This window comes from Emydura macquarii, unplaced genomic scaffold (genome assembly GCF_026122565.2).
Source record: "Emydura macquarii macquarii isolate MOO-44397 ecotype Brisbane River unplaced genomic scaffold, CSIRO-AGI_Emac_v2 contig_691, whole genome shotgun sequence".
Lineage (NCBI taxonomy): Eukaryota > Metazoa > Chordata > Testudines > Chelidae > Emydura > Emydura macquarii.
Genome location: NW_027130828.1, coordinates 8363296 through 8379941, shown reverse-complemented (window position 1 = coordinate 8379941; position 16646 = coordinate 8363296). Strand labels below are relative to the sequence as shown.

At 49.3% G+C, this 16646-nt stretch overlaps 2 protein-coding genes across 2 annotated transcripts in view; both read left to right on the top strand.

The window, feature by feature from the left end:
* The window catches only part of ADAMTS13 (ADAM metallopeptidase with thrombospondin type 1 motif 13), a 58620-nt gene extending 55801 nt beyond the window's left edge, over window positions 1-2819 (top strand). The window contains 3 exon segments of the mRNA XM_067541863.1: window positions 1425-1601; window positions 1948-2132; window positions 2449-2819. Of these exon segments, the coding sequence (XP_067397964.1) occupies window positions 1425-1601; window positions 1948-2132; window positions 2449-2607 (521 nt within the window). The 3' untranslated portion in view covers window positions 2608-2819.
* A 2895-nt stretch (window positions 2820-5714) lies between these two features.
* Window positions 5715-15591, top strand: CACFD1 (calcium channel flower domain containing 1). Its single transcript, XM_067541608.1, has 5 exons — window positions 5715-5871; window positions 10421-10493; window positions 11492-11617; window positions 13233-13340; window positions 15189-15591. The coding sequence occupies exons 1-5, from the start codon at window positions 5745-5747 to the stop codon at window positions 15280-15282; spliced, it is 528 nt and encodes a 175-aa protein (XP_067397709.1). The 5' UTR covers window positions 5715-5744; the 3' UTR covers window positions 15283-15591.
* Window positions 15592-16646: the final 1055 nt, after the last annotated feature.

The following is a 16646-nucleotide window of genomic DNA, read 5'->3' as shown; positions in this document are numbered from 1 at the left end:
AAGCGATGTTTTTCATGTGTGATGGGTCCAGGTGCTACAATGATGGGGTCTGTAAAGTAAATCAGACCACTTTCATGGCTGACGTTGACAAGCTAAGGGCTAGATGTAGGAATTACGGGGTGGAATTCCATGGCTTGTCTAATACAGGAGGTCAGACTAGATGATCATAATAGTCCCTTTCGAGCTTAAAATCTTTGAATGAAGGCCGGATGTGTATTCTGAGAGTCTCATGATATAAATGTAGGCTCCCCCAGAGGCTTCTCATTGAATCACAGGCCTTGAGCTCTCAAGTGCAATTCATTTACTGCCTGGAACCAGAACACATCAGATACTCTGTCATTCCATATGACTACCCACTACTCATAGAACTGTTTAAGTCCAACCCAATAGCTCTTATGTAGAACAGTCTTAGATACGTTACAAGCAGTGCCTTAAACAGTGAATTACAAGTGCTGGGAATGAGTTATTTACTGACTAATCATCTGCTTCTGTTTTTAGCCATACATGTTTTCTTCTCCTGATCAAGAATTCTCCCCAAACCAAATCTCTCCTGAGCTGATCCTAGATCTTGTCTTTTGTTTGTGCATCTTGCATTATCCAGATCAGAAGTTCTTCAGGGCACAGACCATGCCCTATTTATCTTTGTAGAGCACGGGATAACTTGTGGGGCTACTTAAATGTTTGTAACTATATTAATAAAGAACATCATCTACTGGTGTTAGTGTAGAAGGGACCACAGTGCCATGATGTAGCACAGCCCATGGTGACCGTGACTGCATCTCTGAGTTGAGAGATGGAATCAAGATTCTGACCATTGATGGTCATTAAAGAGCTCACGGCACCTTTTGAGCAAGGTATTAGCTACAGTCTCCTTGCCAGAGTCCAGTGTGGACAATTATAATCTTGCTCCTTAAAATATCCTTGTGGTTTCATTTAGATACCCGATTCTTCTTCGCTTCGTTTATTGAACTGTACTGCAGTGCTGTTAAACAGCTGCTGTGTTCCACCCCCAGGTGCTGCATTTCATTGATGGGTGAAGTGATCATTACATTAGTCTCTAAAGCAGTTTCTTAGATCTTGCATCTGTCTTCCTCAAAGGGTTTACATCCTTTATTGATGGTTGCTCTCATTGCGCTCTGTCCTTGGCTGTGTCTTCAAAGTTATCACTATTTATGCTGCAGAAGGTCAGACTCTGCTTGAGGGCGCCTTTGAAGCATTTTCGTTGATCACCCTGCCTGCGCTTTCTGAGTTTCAGTTTACCATAGAAAGTCTATCATTGCCCAGTCTGACAACAGGACCTGTCCATCTAAACGGAGCTTCTATGCTGGTGGTTTTTGCCTTTTGGAGGTAGTAACATTTGAGACTTTCTCTGTGAAGTACTCTATGGTTAAAGGCTCCTTTATCATTATTTAATTTTATTACAGGGGAGATAGTGCTATTTTCTGGACGGATGATGTGGCGTACAGGCTGTAAGAAGCTGGTGATGTCCTCTATAACCTCTAAGACCAATACATTAATGGTGAGACAGCGCCTCCTGCTGCCAGGGAATGGTATAGTTCTTCAGTACAACAGCAAAGCAGCAGCCAAAAAATATTACCAAGGTACTTTGCTGAACTGTTCACTATGGCTTTAGGGCAGGGACAGGGAAAGCAAGGTCCACAGAGTTCACAGCTGCCCATGGAGACCAAGGGGCCCAGGAGATGTTGCTCCTTCTCCAAGGGCCCATAAGGCCTCTCAGCTGAAGGCAGAGTATTGCATGTTGGGAACAGTTGTCTCCAGTGGCTGCCCTTCCATATTGAAGATGAGTCCATGCAAGATGCTTGCACATGCTTTGACATCCCCAGCTGAAATGCATGGGGGATCTTTCTGGGCATGCTTTATGTAGTATGGACGTACCGAACATGATATTCCACATTGCTTTCTCTCCTACCCCGCTTCTCCATCCAGACTGTGATGTGCAGATGTTTGGTCCCTGGGGTGAAATAGTGAATCCTGGACAGTTGCCTGACCCCAAACGACAAGTGGCATGTCGGACCTTTATCGATGTGGCTCCACGGTATCGCATAACCATCCATGCCCTCTACATGGACCTGGGGACCGAAAACAACCAAACACACTCCAATTACATCTCGGTGAGACATCAGTCTGGGGCGGGGCACATCGAGGGCACGCTTTTCCACCGCACAGGCCCTGAGAACTTTCAAAGCACACTGCAAATCATATAGGGCCAGATTCTGATCTCAGTTACACTACTGTAGATCTGGAGTGACCCCACTGAAGTCACTGGGACTCTGCCCCTAACTGTCCTGACTTCCCATCCTGTGAAGTATCAGGTCCTCTGAACTATTGATGCTCTTCCCAGGGGGGTCCAGGTATAGCACAAACAATGCTCTTGCTGAAAAGAGGCAGACTGCTTTGTGACCCTGGTTCATTCCTTTCTTTGTTCAGATACGCGATGTGAATGCCATGAAGACAACAGTGTTTCGTGGAAAACAGCTGTTCTTCTGGGAATCGTCAGGGAGCCAGGCTGAAATTGAATTTCATGAAGGCTTTACGGAAGATCGTGTCAATTTCCGAGCAGAGTACTGGGCCAGTAAGCCCCGATAAATGGAAATGAGGGGGCACCCCAACCAGGGAGGCAGCGAATCAATTAGAGTCAGGACTCTCAGCTCTGCCACTGATTCACTGTATGACCTTGGGTGAGTCATTTAACCTCTCCGCCTCAGTTTCCCCATCTCTTTAATGGGGAATAACAATACCTGCCTACTTCACAGGGCTGTTCAGTTAATATTTGTAAAGCACGCAGAGACGCTCAAGTAAAAGGCATTATATAGATGCCAAATATTATAAATCTCTTCGAAGTTTTTTTGTGTCTCTCCCAACTAGTACTGAGACACCTTACCTGTCTGCAATGAATGTCTGGGACCCTGAAGCACAAGTCAGGACTGTGATATGTCACCTTTTGAGAAGGGCCTTGTCTGTTCACAGTGCGTCAGCATCCACTTAGGAGATCTAGACTAGAATAGTTAGTGAAAGAGCTCAGATTAACCCTTTAGCATTTTTCCTTTTGGCCAACCATACGCATGTGTCTTGCGGATGGATAAACCATGCAGAATTAATGGAACTGATGCTCCTTTACACTCTGGCAGTGTAACATCACCAGCCTTCAGCTTTGTACTCCCTGCCTGGAAGGGGAGGAACCAGCAACTTGGTGTTGTGAAGGGCTGAGCACCTTCCTGCCGCTGCAGTCAATGAGAATGAAGGATGCTTTGCAGCTTGCAGTATAGGGCCCTGCTCTGTTTCCCTGCATTTCTTAGAATGCCAGTGTTTACCCTAGGGCTGCAATAGCAGTGAGCACTTTCTCCTCCCAATCTGTTCTGTAACCATATTACGCCAGGTGTCTGCAACAGGAGGGCAACCCTGACCCCTCGCGGTCTGCCTTGGCTCCAAGTTCCAAGGTACACGGATGGCCAAACAGCACAGTTCTGTCTAATGTTCCAAAAGGAACCCTGTAGAGTCCTTGGAGCTGCGGGGATGAGTTGTGGGTGGGACCTCAGCTCTAGGACCCGTGTACGATTTTCCAAAGTGCACGTGAATTGCCAGGGATTTTTTAGGACTCAGGGCGTCACAAACTGAAATTTGCTTAAGGAAGGTTCCTCTGGGAGAGGCCCCTTGGAATAAGCTGTCAGCGCCTAGAAAAGAGGGGAAAATATAAAGCGAATTTGTTTGAGCTCGATCCTGCCTCGCACAAGTGGGCCCATTACATTCAGTAGAACCACACGTGAAGTGAAAGACTTTAGAATTGTGTCTTCTTTGTATTACGGGGGCACCTACAGCCCTGTTGCAATAGGTCCCCCTTGTCAGAGGTACTTACCGACATTTAAGCCGATATAGCCCCTGCCCAGATGAGTTTACCATCGAACATAAGAGACGATGCAATGAATGGGTGTAACTAATAATATGAAGGAATGGAGGGAGGGTGCGGGATGGGGGGAGAGAGAACAGCAATAAGAGACGTGGTTTCTCTAGGATGCTGTGTGCATGATGTGATTGTTCTGACTGAGCCATTTACAATATGACCAACCCCAAACTCAAGTCAAACCAACTCAAAAATCATGAGTCAGGCCTCAAAAATCAAGATGTTGGCTTAAAAATCGTGTGTTTTTTTTTTTTTAAAGATGTTGGGTTCTTTTTCTTTGCTTTCTGAGCCTTTAGGTCACACTTCGTTCATGTTTTCAAGCTTTTCTGCAACCATGAGAGCCAGAAACGTTTTAAAAAAAGAAAAATGGTGATTCTAATCCCTTGATTTTTTAAAGAAAAACTCCAAATATTGTGAGACTTGTGATAAAATCGTGGGAGCTGTCAGCACCTCATTTAAAAGGTGTTTTCCTCCAGTCTCGAATGTGAAGGGGAAGATTTCCAAGAAGATGAGAGAGATTTTGAATGTCTCATTGAAACACACAGTAAAATCCCTCTTCCCAAGAGCAGGAAATACTTTAAAAACTGTCCCATCAAATTAAATCCTAAACTAAGGACTCTCTTTCCAAATGACTGAGATTTGGCAGCTCTGGAAATCATCATCATCATTAGTTCGCCTAGACAGTGAACACTGGAAATCACTGAACACTGCTTGCCGGGGAGAAGAAAGCTGGCGTGGAGGGTGAAGTGGGAGTTTCCCTGAATCCCTCACAGACCAATCCCTTCTAATCAGCTTTAGCTCAGTACATTTTTTGGTTTGCATACATGGACGCACCTCCCTCCTGTCTCCTACATATACTGCATATGCCTTCATTCATTGAGTCTGACGGACCCACTACCCAGATCCCGCCCTTGCACACCGGCCACCTTGGCAGCACATCCTAGTAGTTAGCGCAGGGCAATAGGACTCCGGATTCCTGGTTCTGCTCCTAGCTTTACCCCTGACATATTCTGCAACCTTGGGCAAGTCAGTTCACATCTCTGATGTCGCAGAGACACGCACAAGAATGAAACGCGCGAGTGGAGAAGACAGAGTTAACCAGAGTTGTTGAACCCACCCCCATGTTAGGAGCTCATGGGCGAGGTGTGGGGCTGGGCCTCTGAACACAGGGCGGGCATCAAGGGACTCCTGTTTTCCCATACTGGCTCTTACAAACGCTCCCTCTGTGTTTCAGGGCAAGCCACTTCGTGCCCTCTCTGTAGCATGGGGACAGTGAGTGACGCTGACCTTAGATAAAAGATGCTCTGTAAATGCAAAATAGCAGCATGTCTACACACACTGTGTGTGCATTCACACCCACCCTGCCAGGCGCGTGCATCTGTGCACGCAGGCAGCCTCACAGAGGTGCACAGGCATGTGCACTCACGGTGGGGCATGCACCTACACACGCAATGTGTGCACACAAACCTTGGGCCTGCTGGCTGCTCATTACTATGCGGGCGCAGGGCCCTGCCCCCCTAGCTCTTCAATGAGACTCGAGGGTGACATCAGCGTCCTCCCTCCTGGAGGGGAGGGGACCCACAATGCAACGTGCAGGGAGACCTGGAAGCGACTGCTGCTGGAGCACAGAGGCTCTCCATTGTCAGCAAGAACAGAGCAGCTGTCCAGGGGCCAGGCGGCTGCATGGGGCAGGGCTGAGGGGCCCAGCTGCTGCAGCAGGAGGGGGCTGTCACTGACTCGGGGTGGGGAGGGGGGCGTCCCCTTCTGCTGTGGCTCAGGTGTGAAGGGGGGGGGCTGCCCCTAGCCCCTGAGGAGGGGGCGCACCATGAGCGCCCCAGAGGACCCCTTCCAGCAAGCCGCCCCTGCCCCAGCTGCCTCCTCGGCCGATGGCGACGGCATGACCTGGTGGTACAAGTGGCTGTGCAGGATCGCCGGGGTCGTCGGGGGCGTGTGTAAGTAGCACTCAGGCCTGGCTTGCTGGGCGCCCCTGGGATTAACCTCCAGGGATGGGCCGGCCCGGCTCAGATCAGCTCAGCGCGCCGCCTTGGCCATCTGCGCTTCCCGGTGCCCGAGTGCCAGCGACTGGCCATGACAGCGTGGCTAGGCAGTAGCGGCGACCGTCCGTCTGTCCGTCCGTCCGTCTTATCACAGCCAGCCAAAGATCCAGAAGCACACTGTGTACGTGCAGGAATCGGGGTGATGTCCCCTGGAGCCTGTGGTTGTGTGTGCTTTGACGGTTGAGCCTGCCTGGGCCTCATCGGGAAGCACTTTGGGATCCTGGAGGAGGAACGCCATTCTCCCTGTAAATTATTATTCTTGTGCCAAGCCGGGAGGTTCTCCTTCGGGTGAAATGCTCCTTGCAGGCAATGGGAGCAGGGTCAGAGGCCCCGATCCTGCAACGTGTAGCAGGCAGGTGGACGGCACTTGGACGTTAATGGGGCTCTGCCTAGGCACAGCAATCAATCCATATGCAGGTTGCAGGCTGGGGCCTGAATAGAGACCTCCGAGTTTGGTTCATTGTTGTTATTGACTGTTAGATGCTTGTGTGTTTCCATTTCTTCTTTTGCTGATCTCCTGGTTTCCCAGTAGGTTTTATTGTGTTTGCTCTGGTTATTACTGAATAGAGGCCCCTGAATAGAGACCCACGAAGGATAATATTGAGCCTTTTTTTTTAAATAATGGATTTTGTCTTTGAAATAAACAGAAGCAAGAGAGATCTGTGCTGGCTTGTTAAATATTTGCCCCTGTAATTAACAGTCTCTCATGGAAAGGGTCAAGGCAGTTTCCCCAGGGCCCTCCGTATCTCTCCTGGACCCAGCGTACAGTCAGGAAGTTTGCTGAGAAGTCTCTCCAGGGCTGGGAGGGAAGGAATCTATGTCCCAGGCTGTGAGTGCTACCAGAGCTACCTGGAGACTTCCACTCCAGCCTCAATAGTTTCAGTGCAGCTTACAGTCCTTGGGGAGCTGGGTTTATAGCAAGGGATGGCTGGGGGCCACAGAAATGCTCTGAGGGCGAGGGTGCAGAGCTGAAGGGGACAGTTGCTATGTGCCACGGACAGCATTGCCAACTCCAAGCGTTAAAAATCACGAGTGTGCTCTAAAAGATGTCAGATTGGAAAAAAATACATTTGGGTTCTTTTTCTTTACTTTCTGTTTTCTGAGCATTTAGCACACTCAGGTCACGTTTCCACCTTTTCTCTGCAACCAGGAGGGCTCAAAATGTACTTTGTTTAAAAACATGAAAGCTGAGATTCTCCCATATAGGTGGTTCCAGGTGCTGAAGCAGTCAGACAAACTTCAGCTTTGGTAAGAGTTGTGATCAGCCCCTTGTGATCAGTAACAGTATTGCAAACAAGCTAGGAAGGCTGGAAAATCAATGTCTATACCTGATGGTTTCTTCCCCTCCTTGTGATTTTATCAAGCAGGGAAAAAAATATACTGAGTGACTCCCGGGCAAGTAGAGGCAAAAGTTAATGGCAGGTACCAGAAGGGACGATTCTCTGAATCCCACATACTAACAACTGTGTCTTTTCAAAGTGCTCCATGTAGAGCTTCATGTCAGGGAAGCAAAATCACTGGAGACAGGTTCCCGGGGTGTCAGGAGACAACATTTGCTACGGGAGTCTGGAATTTATCCCTAGTCTTTGTGGGTCACTAAGAAATTGAGCCAATTTATTTGTATTTTAGTTGATTGTAACCAGGCTGCTAAAAAAGGTAGGTAGTTTATTCATACAATGCCAAATTAATTCAAATGCAGAAAGAGGTTTGCATTGAATGGTTTCAAATTCTGTCCTAAGGAGATTCAGCATCAGGCTGAACTTGGCCCGCAAACTGTAGCCCAAAATGTATTAGAGCCAGAATTGTCTAGTGGTTGGAGCAGGGGACTGGGGCTCAGGAGATGTGGCGTTTTAATTGCAGTGCAGTGAATTCTTCTAAGAGTTCATTTATGCTCCACATTATCTGAATCCTTTGTGATTCAGCACATTAGTTAAATAACTAAGCACTAGATCTGTCAGTCTTCCACACACAAATCCCAGCAGTCATTTTCATAATTTAAAACCTTTTCTGTGGCCTGGACTGTAAAAAAAAACAAAACTCGGTTGACAGCTGTTTGTTCCATTTTGGCTATTAAGAAAGACGTTGATAAAATTCTAGTGGGATAATTCCATTTCAGGGTGCTTGGGAGCTACTTTGCAGGAGAAATGGAAAGCAGAATGAATCTCTCCCCCGTGGCTGCAGACAAGTGCCATGGCCTGTAGCATTTTAATGATTATGGATCGCTGACTCATTGCCATCAGTGCTCTGTGATCTACACTGGAGCACTTAGATCAGGGGTTCTCAAACTTTTTTTGCTGGGATCCCTGTTGAAAATATTCCAGGCTGTGACGACACCCCCAAAAGTAATGACCCTTCCCCCATGCCATGCCATCCTTACCGACAAGCCTGGGGGGTTGACAGTTTGCGACCCCCCCCATAATAACCTTGTGACCCCCAGTTTGAGAGCCCTTGACTTAGATCATGGTGATTTCAGGAGCGAGAGAACTGTTTGATCACTGGTGCTAGTACGCTGAGGGTAAAACAGTCTTTTACTTAGCGGAGAATCATACAGCGGCATTCTGAAGTCAGGTTTGTTTTGGGGGCTGTTCACTGATGTGGGTCCTCATAACAAGAACCCCGAAATCATAACTGCATGCCAAGAAGTTGTAAGCCCTGGTGTGTAAGCCAAATTTGTGCTTGGCTTCTAGCATTCTGCCCACTGAATGATCCCGGTGGTTTCAACTGATTGTGGCATCTTTCTAAACTTCTTGTCCTACACTGTTGTGTAGTGTTGCTGTGAGCGGTGAGTACCAGCTGCCGTGTTTCATCCCGTGGTGGGTGAAATGATCCCTGTATAATAACTAGTCTATCAGTTGTAAAGCGCTTTGAGATGACAGATGCTGTGTGACTCATGAGTGGTTCCTATTTACGATAATAATGCATATTCTTATGGCCAGCCTGAGTGCCTGAAGCTGTTGGTTTAACAGTTTGCCCACCTCCCCTGCTTCCAAGCTGGTATTTTTATCTGCTAAGGTGTATCAAGGACAAGCAGTAGAGCTGGCTGGGCCGTGTCTTTGTGCCAGCGGCTGGTCCCACTAGCTCTTGTTGCAGTGGGAGCCCACACGTGCCTCACCAGCGGATAGTTTAGGAAGATTTGAAGAAGGCATCTGCTGAAGCCTGCAGGCTATATGAGGTACAGCCACACGAAACACACCCCTGGCAGGGCAATGACCCGTGTGGACTCTCACCCGTGGAAATCCTTCACACGGAGTAGGTCACAGCTTTCAAAGATAGACAGAGACCAGTCATTTGCATTGCATGGGCTAAAGAAAATAACAGCCTCCATGTCCCCAGTCTAACCTTTAGAGACCCTCGTATTTTAGCTGGAGTTTTGTATGTTAGCTGGCTCTGTCTTGCACCAGGGAGCAGCTCCTCCTCCACACAGGAGCTCTGGTTACTCTGGAGCATAATGGTTGCCTCTTCCTGTTAATTGAGGAGACTCGCTGTATCGAATGCAGGGGACCTTTTGCAAGTTTAATGAGCTGCTAGGTAAATGCATCACTCGGGGCTCACAAGCTGCTGGCTGGCTCCTTTTCTTGCGTTACATACTCAAGGCCTCATGGGTTATTTTGGGGCTTGTTTTGTCAAACAGCTGCTTCCATATCTGCAGAAAGAGGGCCAGATTCTGCTCTGGGTTCCACTCATGTCTGCCCAGAGTATCTCTGTGTAAGTCTCCACGACTGCATAGGAGTCACTCTGAATTTACAGCGCTCAGGCTGCGAGCAGAATTTGGTCTGTTGGTCAGTTCTTGCTTCTGCCTTCGGTTTGCGACAGACGGCAACTATTTTTTCATTTAACTGTTTACTTCTTGCAAAAGATGCTGCTGTTGGAAGGCCGTGCTGTGAGCAGGTAGCTCGTTGTTTACCGGGGCCAGCTACATGGGACTGTAGATTCTTCAGCCAATAAAAAGAGAGACTCCCTTAAAATGATTTAATTTAAAAGCAAACGTACTGGGATTCTGTGTAACTGTGATTGTCCATGGAAGCAGAAGCCTGAAGGATGAGTGTCCCGAACCAAAGGCACCCCTGTATTTTATTCTTAGCCAAGTTGGGAATAGAACCTATCTCTTGAATCCTGATCATTCTAGCCATTATGTCTCCCATTCAGTGTGGATTTGTATACGTTGTTGTTTGTATCACAGTAAGTTCTATAGGTGCCAATGGAAATCAGAGCCCTATTGTGCTAGGTGCTGTACATACAAGTAATGAGGGAGTTGGAGAGTTTACAGGCTGAATAGGGAAAGCACAGGTGCAGAAACTTACCCAAGGTCACACAGCAGGTCAGGATTCCAACCAGGTCTCCTACTTGCCAGGCCAGTGTCTTGTCCACAAGCCCATGCTGCCACTTATATGTGCTTAGTGGTTTGTTTTTCACATGAATTAAAATCAATCTCTTTGCTTTTCAGCCTGCGCACTTGCCGGCCTTTGGAACTGTGTGACCATCAACCCGTTGAACATAGCGGCTGGGGTGTGGATGATGTAAGTACACTTGTTCTTCTCTCCTTGCTCCAACGCTGTTGGTCTTGACTTTTGAATCACCATTTAGAAGCTGCAGGCGATAGAGCTGTGCTTTGTGGGCAGATAACTCGGCGCTCATGTTTTGAAGTGGCTGCAAGAGATAACGATCCTGATCTGTCTCATGGGACAGGAGAGTCTCACCCACTCTGACATGGGTGACAGCTGGGGTTAGCCTAGCATACAGATCTTCCCCGATCTTGCCGTCTGCAACTATCAAGAGACCCTTGTCCAGAATAAAACAGGGGCATCCTGCATGCAAAAAATCGGGGTTCCTTCATGGAGCGCCACTGGCTGCAGATGTCATACAGGCTTCCACAAAGCTTGTGTGCAAATCCTGGCAGTCACCATGGATTTCCCCAGCAAGGCTTCGGGCCGGATTGTGATACGTGGGGAGTAAGCAGTAAAGTAGTGTAACATGCCACCCATGGAGGGGATGTGCAGCAGGAGAAGAAGAGGAGAGTGTAAGGTCAAGTGTATGCGGAGTGGGCATTTTCACCCAGTTTGGACCAGCCTACGTTCTACATGTAACTTACAGCCCCATGAACATCCCTGCTGATCTCAGCTCTCAGAGCGGGATCCTCAGTTGTGCTAGCCTCATGCTCCATGTGGCTGAGAGATGGTGGCAGCTCTAACTTAGCCTGCCTCGCTTGGTTCTCCAGGGTCATTCCCCTGCCTCAGGAGTGCTGGAGAGCCCTGCCCTGGCTCCATGCCACTGGGGGAGTCCCTGTCTGAAAGGGGGAGTACTAAGTGGCCAGTTAAATGGGATTGTTGACCACTGGAGCAGAGAAGGAGGCAGAATCTGGCTCCATATAATAAAATCTCTCTGACTGTTAATAATCGGATCAGTGTCCGATGTATGAATGGGACCCTGACCCCCGACCATGCCCCTTCAATGGAAGAATCGAGTTCCCTCTCAGGAGTGTGCTGATGGGCTCACTCTCTTCTGCTTTGTTTTGAAGGTTAAATGCCTTTATCCTGTTCCTGTGCGAGGCTCCATTCTGCTGCCAGTTTATCGAATTTGCAAACGCGGTGTCTGTGCGGGCAGATCAGCTGCGGCCCTGGCAAAAAGCTGCCTTCTACTGTGGGTAAGGACTGATGACAGGCTCCTGCTGCAGGCCGGGGGAGGAGAGGCTGGCAGAGGCGTTGACCGGATGGGCTAGTGGACTTTGGCCCTGATTGTTGGTGTGCAGGTGCTGGGTGGCGGCGGCAGCCTGTGACATATGGACTAGATGATCGGCTGGTCTCATTTGGCCAGGAACTCGAGGGGACGTCCACACTGCACGTGGAAGTCAGCCTCCCAGCCCTGGCAGACAGACTCGCGCTAGCTTCGCTCCAGCTAGTGCACTAAAAATAGCCCTGTGTTCGTTGCAGCCCGGCAAGCAGCTCGGACTAACCACCTGAGCTTGGACCCAGGGGGTCAGGCAGGCTGGGACTTGGGCGGCTAGCTCAAGCCACTGTCCGTGTCACAACGTCCACACTGGTGTTTTTAGCGCACATCTGTCTCGCTGGGCTGGGAGGCTCCCTCCTTGCTGCAGTGTAGACGTGCCCTAGGGTGCTGTGATTCTACCCCGGGGGGCCCCCCACTGAAATCAGTGAATTATTATTTTCTACTCCGGGGGCGTCCAATGGCCCCAGTTGGGCCGGGGGCCCTATTGTGCTGGGTGCTGTACAGAACAAGGAAGGAGACCATCCCTGCCCTGGAGGATTTGAAATTACACCAGTCTCAGGGAGGTCATAATTCGGCCCTTGAGCTTTTCAATCTGTGAACTGTTATCTCAGGCATATTAAGGGCAAAGCCCTGAGGAAGGGTCACTGCATAGCCACACCAGCCCAGGGAAGGGGCTGTGCTCAGGAAGTCACAATTTCTGCCCAGCTTTCCCCTTGCTTCCAGGGGGAAATAGTCTGAGCAGCAGCTGGTCTCTACCCGCCCGGTGCCAGCTCAGCTGCACTGGCTGGGCTGTGGGTGGAGGAGTCAAGGTTCTGCCCATTCCTGGGAGGAGGGTGACGTGCTGGACTCAGCAGGAATCAAGGCAGAATCCGGCCTTTAGCAGAGAGGTTAGTTCAGGGCGTCACAGAGAGCATGTGCATTGGTTCCAGGGGAATGGAAGAGCGCCGGTAGGAATAGGGGCCTGCACTGGGCCCAAGTACGACTCTGAATGTTAGCATGAGCCATAGGCCTGAATAAAAGAGAGAGAAGAATTGTCTGGGTTAAAGGTGTAGTGAGCCTGGAAATACCAGCTCTATCTTACATAAGGCTCGGGAGATACAGAAAGCACGATCAATTGGAAACCAGAGGCAGGGTGTAGCCCTCAGCCTCCCTTTTCTGTCTTTGGCAGAGGTTCAGTAATCAGCAGTACTTGTTCGGTGTCGTGTAGAGAAAGCCAGGCTTTCAGAAGTTTGTTTGGGAGAGCTTTGTCCTTGTTCCTTTGGAGTTACACTGTGACGGGCCTGGTTCTGATGTAAGTATTTTGGCCAGCACTCAGAGCTGTACTGCCACCGGGATACGGAAGACAAGCGTGTGTTGACATTGTGGGTGTAATTAACACCGAGCGGCCTTTGAACTAATAAAGAAATGCTTGTATGGAAACTGAATCCTGGGAACCCTTAATACATTTCTTAGGGAAGCAATTTCCAATACGGTCAGCAAGGCGGTCCCGGGGGATTGTTACCTGGCTGACTTTGTCTCTCTCTGTCTCCCAGGATGGCCGTGTTTCCAGTCATACTCAGTCTGACACTGACCACGTTCCTGGGAAATGCGATTGCTTTTGCAACAGGAGTGCTGTATGGCTTGTCGGCTCTTGGCAAAAAGTAAGGGAACAGGCGCTTTATTTCCCTTCCAGTGCAGGGGTGAGGTTGCCCCTGCGACTCTGACTCACGCCAGCAGAGCCATGCGGCTTCACTGGGACTGCTGGGACGCGGGGCAGTCAGAGCGGTGGGGCTGGGCCCTGCGTGGATGGTATATATAATTATATCTGCAGCAGTCAAGGTTCATGCAAAGAGTTTGTGTAGCAGGATTGGGGGCGGGGGGGCATGGCCTAAGCATGCTTCATGCAGAAAACATCTTTAAAAAGCTATTGTCTTTCTGAGCACACTAGGAGAGGCAGGGTCAGAGTGTCCTTGTAATGGGGCATGTGCACTGCTTGGGCGCCTCCATGCGGCTGGGTCTGGGGATTAGCTCTCACCTGGTGTGGCTCATCTTTCCATAGGTTGCACGCACTGTGGCCTCTCCCTGTCTGGGACTTGGGGTGCTCCCTCTTTGTGACTCGGCCCTCTGGCCGGATCATTATTTAGTCCGCCCCTTGCCAGGGGTCCAAGTGCCACTGGACAAGCTGTCTGTATGCCGTGTCAGGCAGTCTTCTGGTTCACGCCCAGTCCCAGTGCCACTTTCCCTGTGGCTGGTAGGGGAACCTGGGCCCGCCTACTACTCTGAGTTCCAGCCCATGCACCCTGTGTCTAGCTACCATGGTCTGTTCAATCTCAGACTGTTCCTGTTTCCCTGAGCTTCTTCCTACCTTGTTTCTCTATCTCCGGGCCCACCTCTGGGTTTGCCAGATTGAGCTTCCTATGCTCCCAGTGGCTACTTCCTCCTCTCAGCTCTGTAGTCCAGGGTGAGATCACAGGGCTTACTCTCCCCCTAGCATGCCTCCTTGTCCCTGGCCGACTCCCTTGCTCTCTCGGGAGTGACTTCAGAGCTGCTCCCTGCAGCCTGCTCTTGTGCTTAGCTTCCTGAGTTTACACAAGCCCAACCTGCCCCTGTCCAGCTGGGCTTCATCTTCAGTTAGGCTGTCCTCCGAGTGCAGCATAGAAGGCTGGTTGGCCCTTCTTAACCTGCTCAGGCCTTGTGTGGGGTGGACACCCTGTCACAATCCTAAATTCACATGGCGGGGGCTTGCAATGGACTGACAAAGAATTTTTTCCAGCATGTGTCGGCAAGTTTTTAAGGGGACCCTTTCGGGTTTAGAATCTCGTGTGAGTGTGTGTTTAGAAATCTCCGTGGCTTTATCACTCACAATACCTTATATAATTAAAACAGAATTTTGCACCTCTGATTTCCTTTTACGCTGGTTGTTTGCTTTCTGCAGCACAAGGAAATACTAGTCAGCCTCGCTTTTCCACTTCTAGCTGGTTTCATTTTCAGGTGCTCGTGTGTCAGCCCAGCAATTGGGCTGCAAACGCTGCTTGAGAGCGTTTACGACCCCACAAGAAAACCTGTGTTCACTGGCATTAAATGAAAATCATGGCCGAGAGCAGTTCTAGGGGTCCCAAGTTTACAAAACTTCAGTTGTGGAGCTAACTTGCCCTGGCTGAGAGGACTGCGAATTCTAGCGGCAAAGCCAGATCTATTCAGGTAGGGTTAGATTCTGCAACTAATCAGGTCAATAGCAAAACGCCCGCTGATTTCAATGGGAGCAGGCTCAAGTGCCTAGGGAGCCAGAAACAGGTGCTTCCTTTCGTTTCCAGTCCTCCTCCCCTTCCTATCGGGTCTTCTTGTCTGGTGAGTTTTTCGCTGCAATTACTATTTACTGTTTATATTCCGGTAGCACCAAGAGGCCCCTCTCTAGATCAGGGCTCCACTGTGTTAGGCGCTGCATGCACACAGAGGACAGTTTTGATCCCACGTAGCTTACGTTCTAATGCTTTCCCTTCTCTCTGCAGAGGAGATGCCATTTCCTATGCAAGGATCCAGCAACAGCAGAAGCAAATGGATGAGGAGAAGCTAACAGGGACTCTGGAGGGGCAGGCGCTATAGAATTCCCTCCTGGGTGCATTCCTGTGGAGCCAAGTGCTCCCGACACTGAGACTTTTAAAAAGCTGTGGAAATCCGTTCTGACACAAAACTCTTCGACCACCCTTCTATCAATTCCTTGGTGAACTTTCCAAATCTCCAAAAATAACCCTCCCAAAATAACCTTGAAAGATCCCCAAATGGAGGAATCTCTGGCTGGGAGTATTGCACATTGCAGCTGGAAGATGCAGGTTTCAGTGGGATGATGCCTCACGTGTGATTAGCTGCCCTGCCCAGGTTATACTCAGCACCAAAGATCTGAAAACCCCTTTTTGCCACCAGATGTGTGAGACTTAAATCTCAGCTAACTCTTCGAGTGCGGCTTGACAAGCCAGTAGTACGTACCAGTTCTTCAGCAAGGTCCCTGGTTTGCCATTGGGGATCGTGATGTACAGGGGGGTTTTTGCTGGAGAACGTGTAGCAGGCCATGATTTCTCATGGGGGCTAGTCTGGGAATTGCTTGAGAAGAGATGGAAGATGTGCCAGCTACAGAAGCTCCGGAGTCCTGCGTTACAGATATCTGGCTTCTGCAAGGTGAATTAGGAGGAACATTGGACAAACTCTTACCCTCCCAACTGAGATGCTTTCCCCCCTTTCCAGAGTGCACTATGGGCCAGAACTGGCCCCACTGAAGTGATCGGGAGTTGCCTGTTGGCCCCGACAGGGTTAAAGTCTGGCTTTTTGTGCGTTACAGGTATTTAGGGATGCTCTGTGGTACAGATTTTAAGGGTGTACTATGCTAATCTAGGGTTTAATGATACAATGCAGATACCTGAATGGATTTTGTTAGGAACCAGTTGATCCTTGGTATTGCGCTTTTTTTTTTTTTTTAGGGTTTTAGATCAGGGTCACTTAGGTCAGGACTTACTGCCGGGTAGCAAAAAACCTTTGACAGCACAAAAGTAACTTGCGGCATTAATAAACCCTCCATAGACCTGATCTGAAGCCCACAGAAGTTAATGGAGCCCACGGTCTTGAGTGGATTTTGGATCAGGTCCTAATACGTGTAAAGCACAATCTCCACATCCCTCTGAGTAGAGCTGCAGGCCGCGGCTGCATTTTAAAGTGGACTTAAACCAGATCAGCTCCTTGGTTTGTCTTCCTAGGGGTTGTTTTTTCTTTTCCTATTACCATTCACTCCTTCACTGGGGGAGAGGGGAGTAAGAATTTCTTTCCCTCAGCAGAAATGAGGGTGACGTTCCTTGCACGGAGCAGTATTTTGCTAGTCCTGCCCGTTTAACCTGTGACTGACGGTAATTGCTATGAAGGAAGGTCCCTTGCTCAGGTGCCCAGGTTCTGATTTGGAATCTTAAACCTCGGGTGCATTT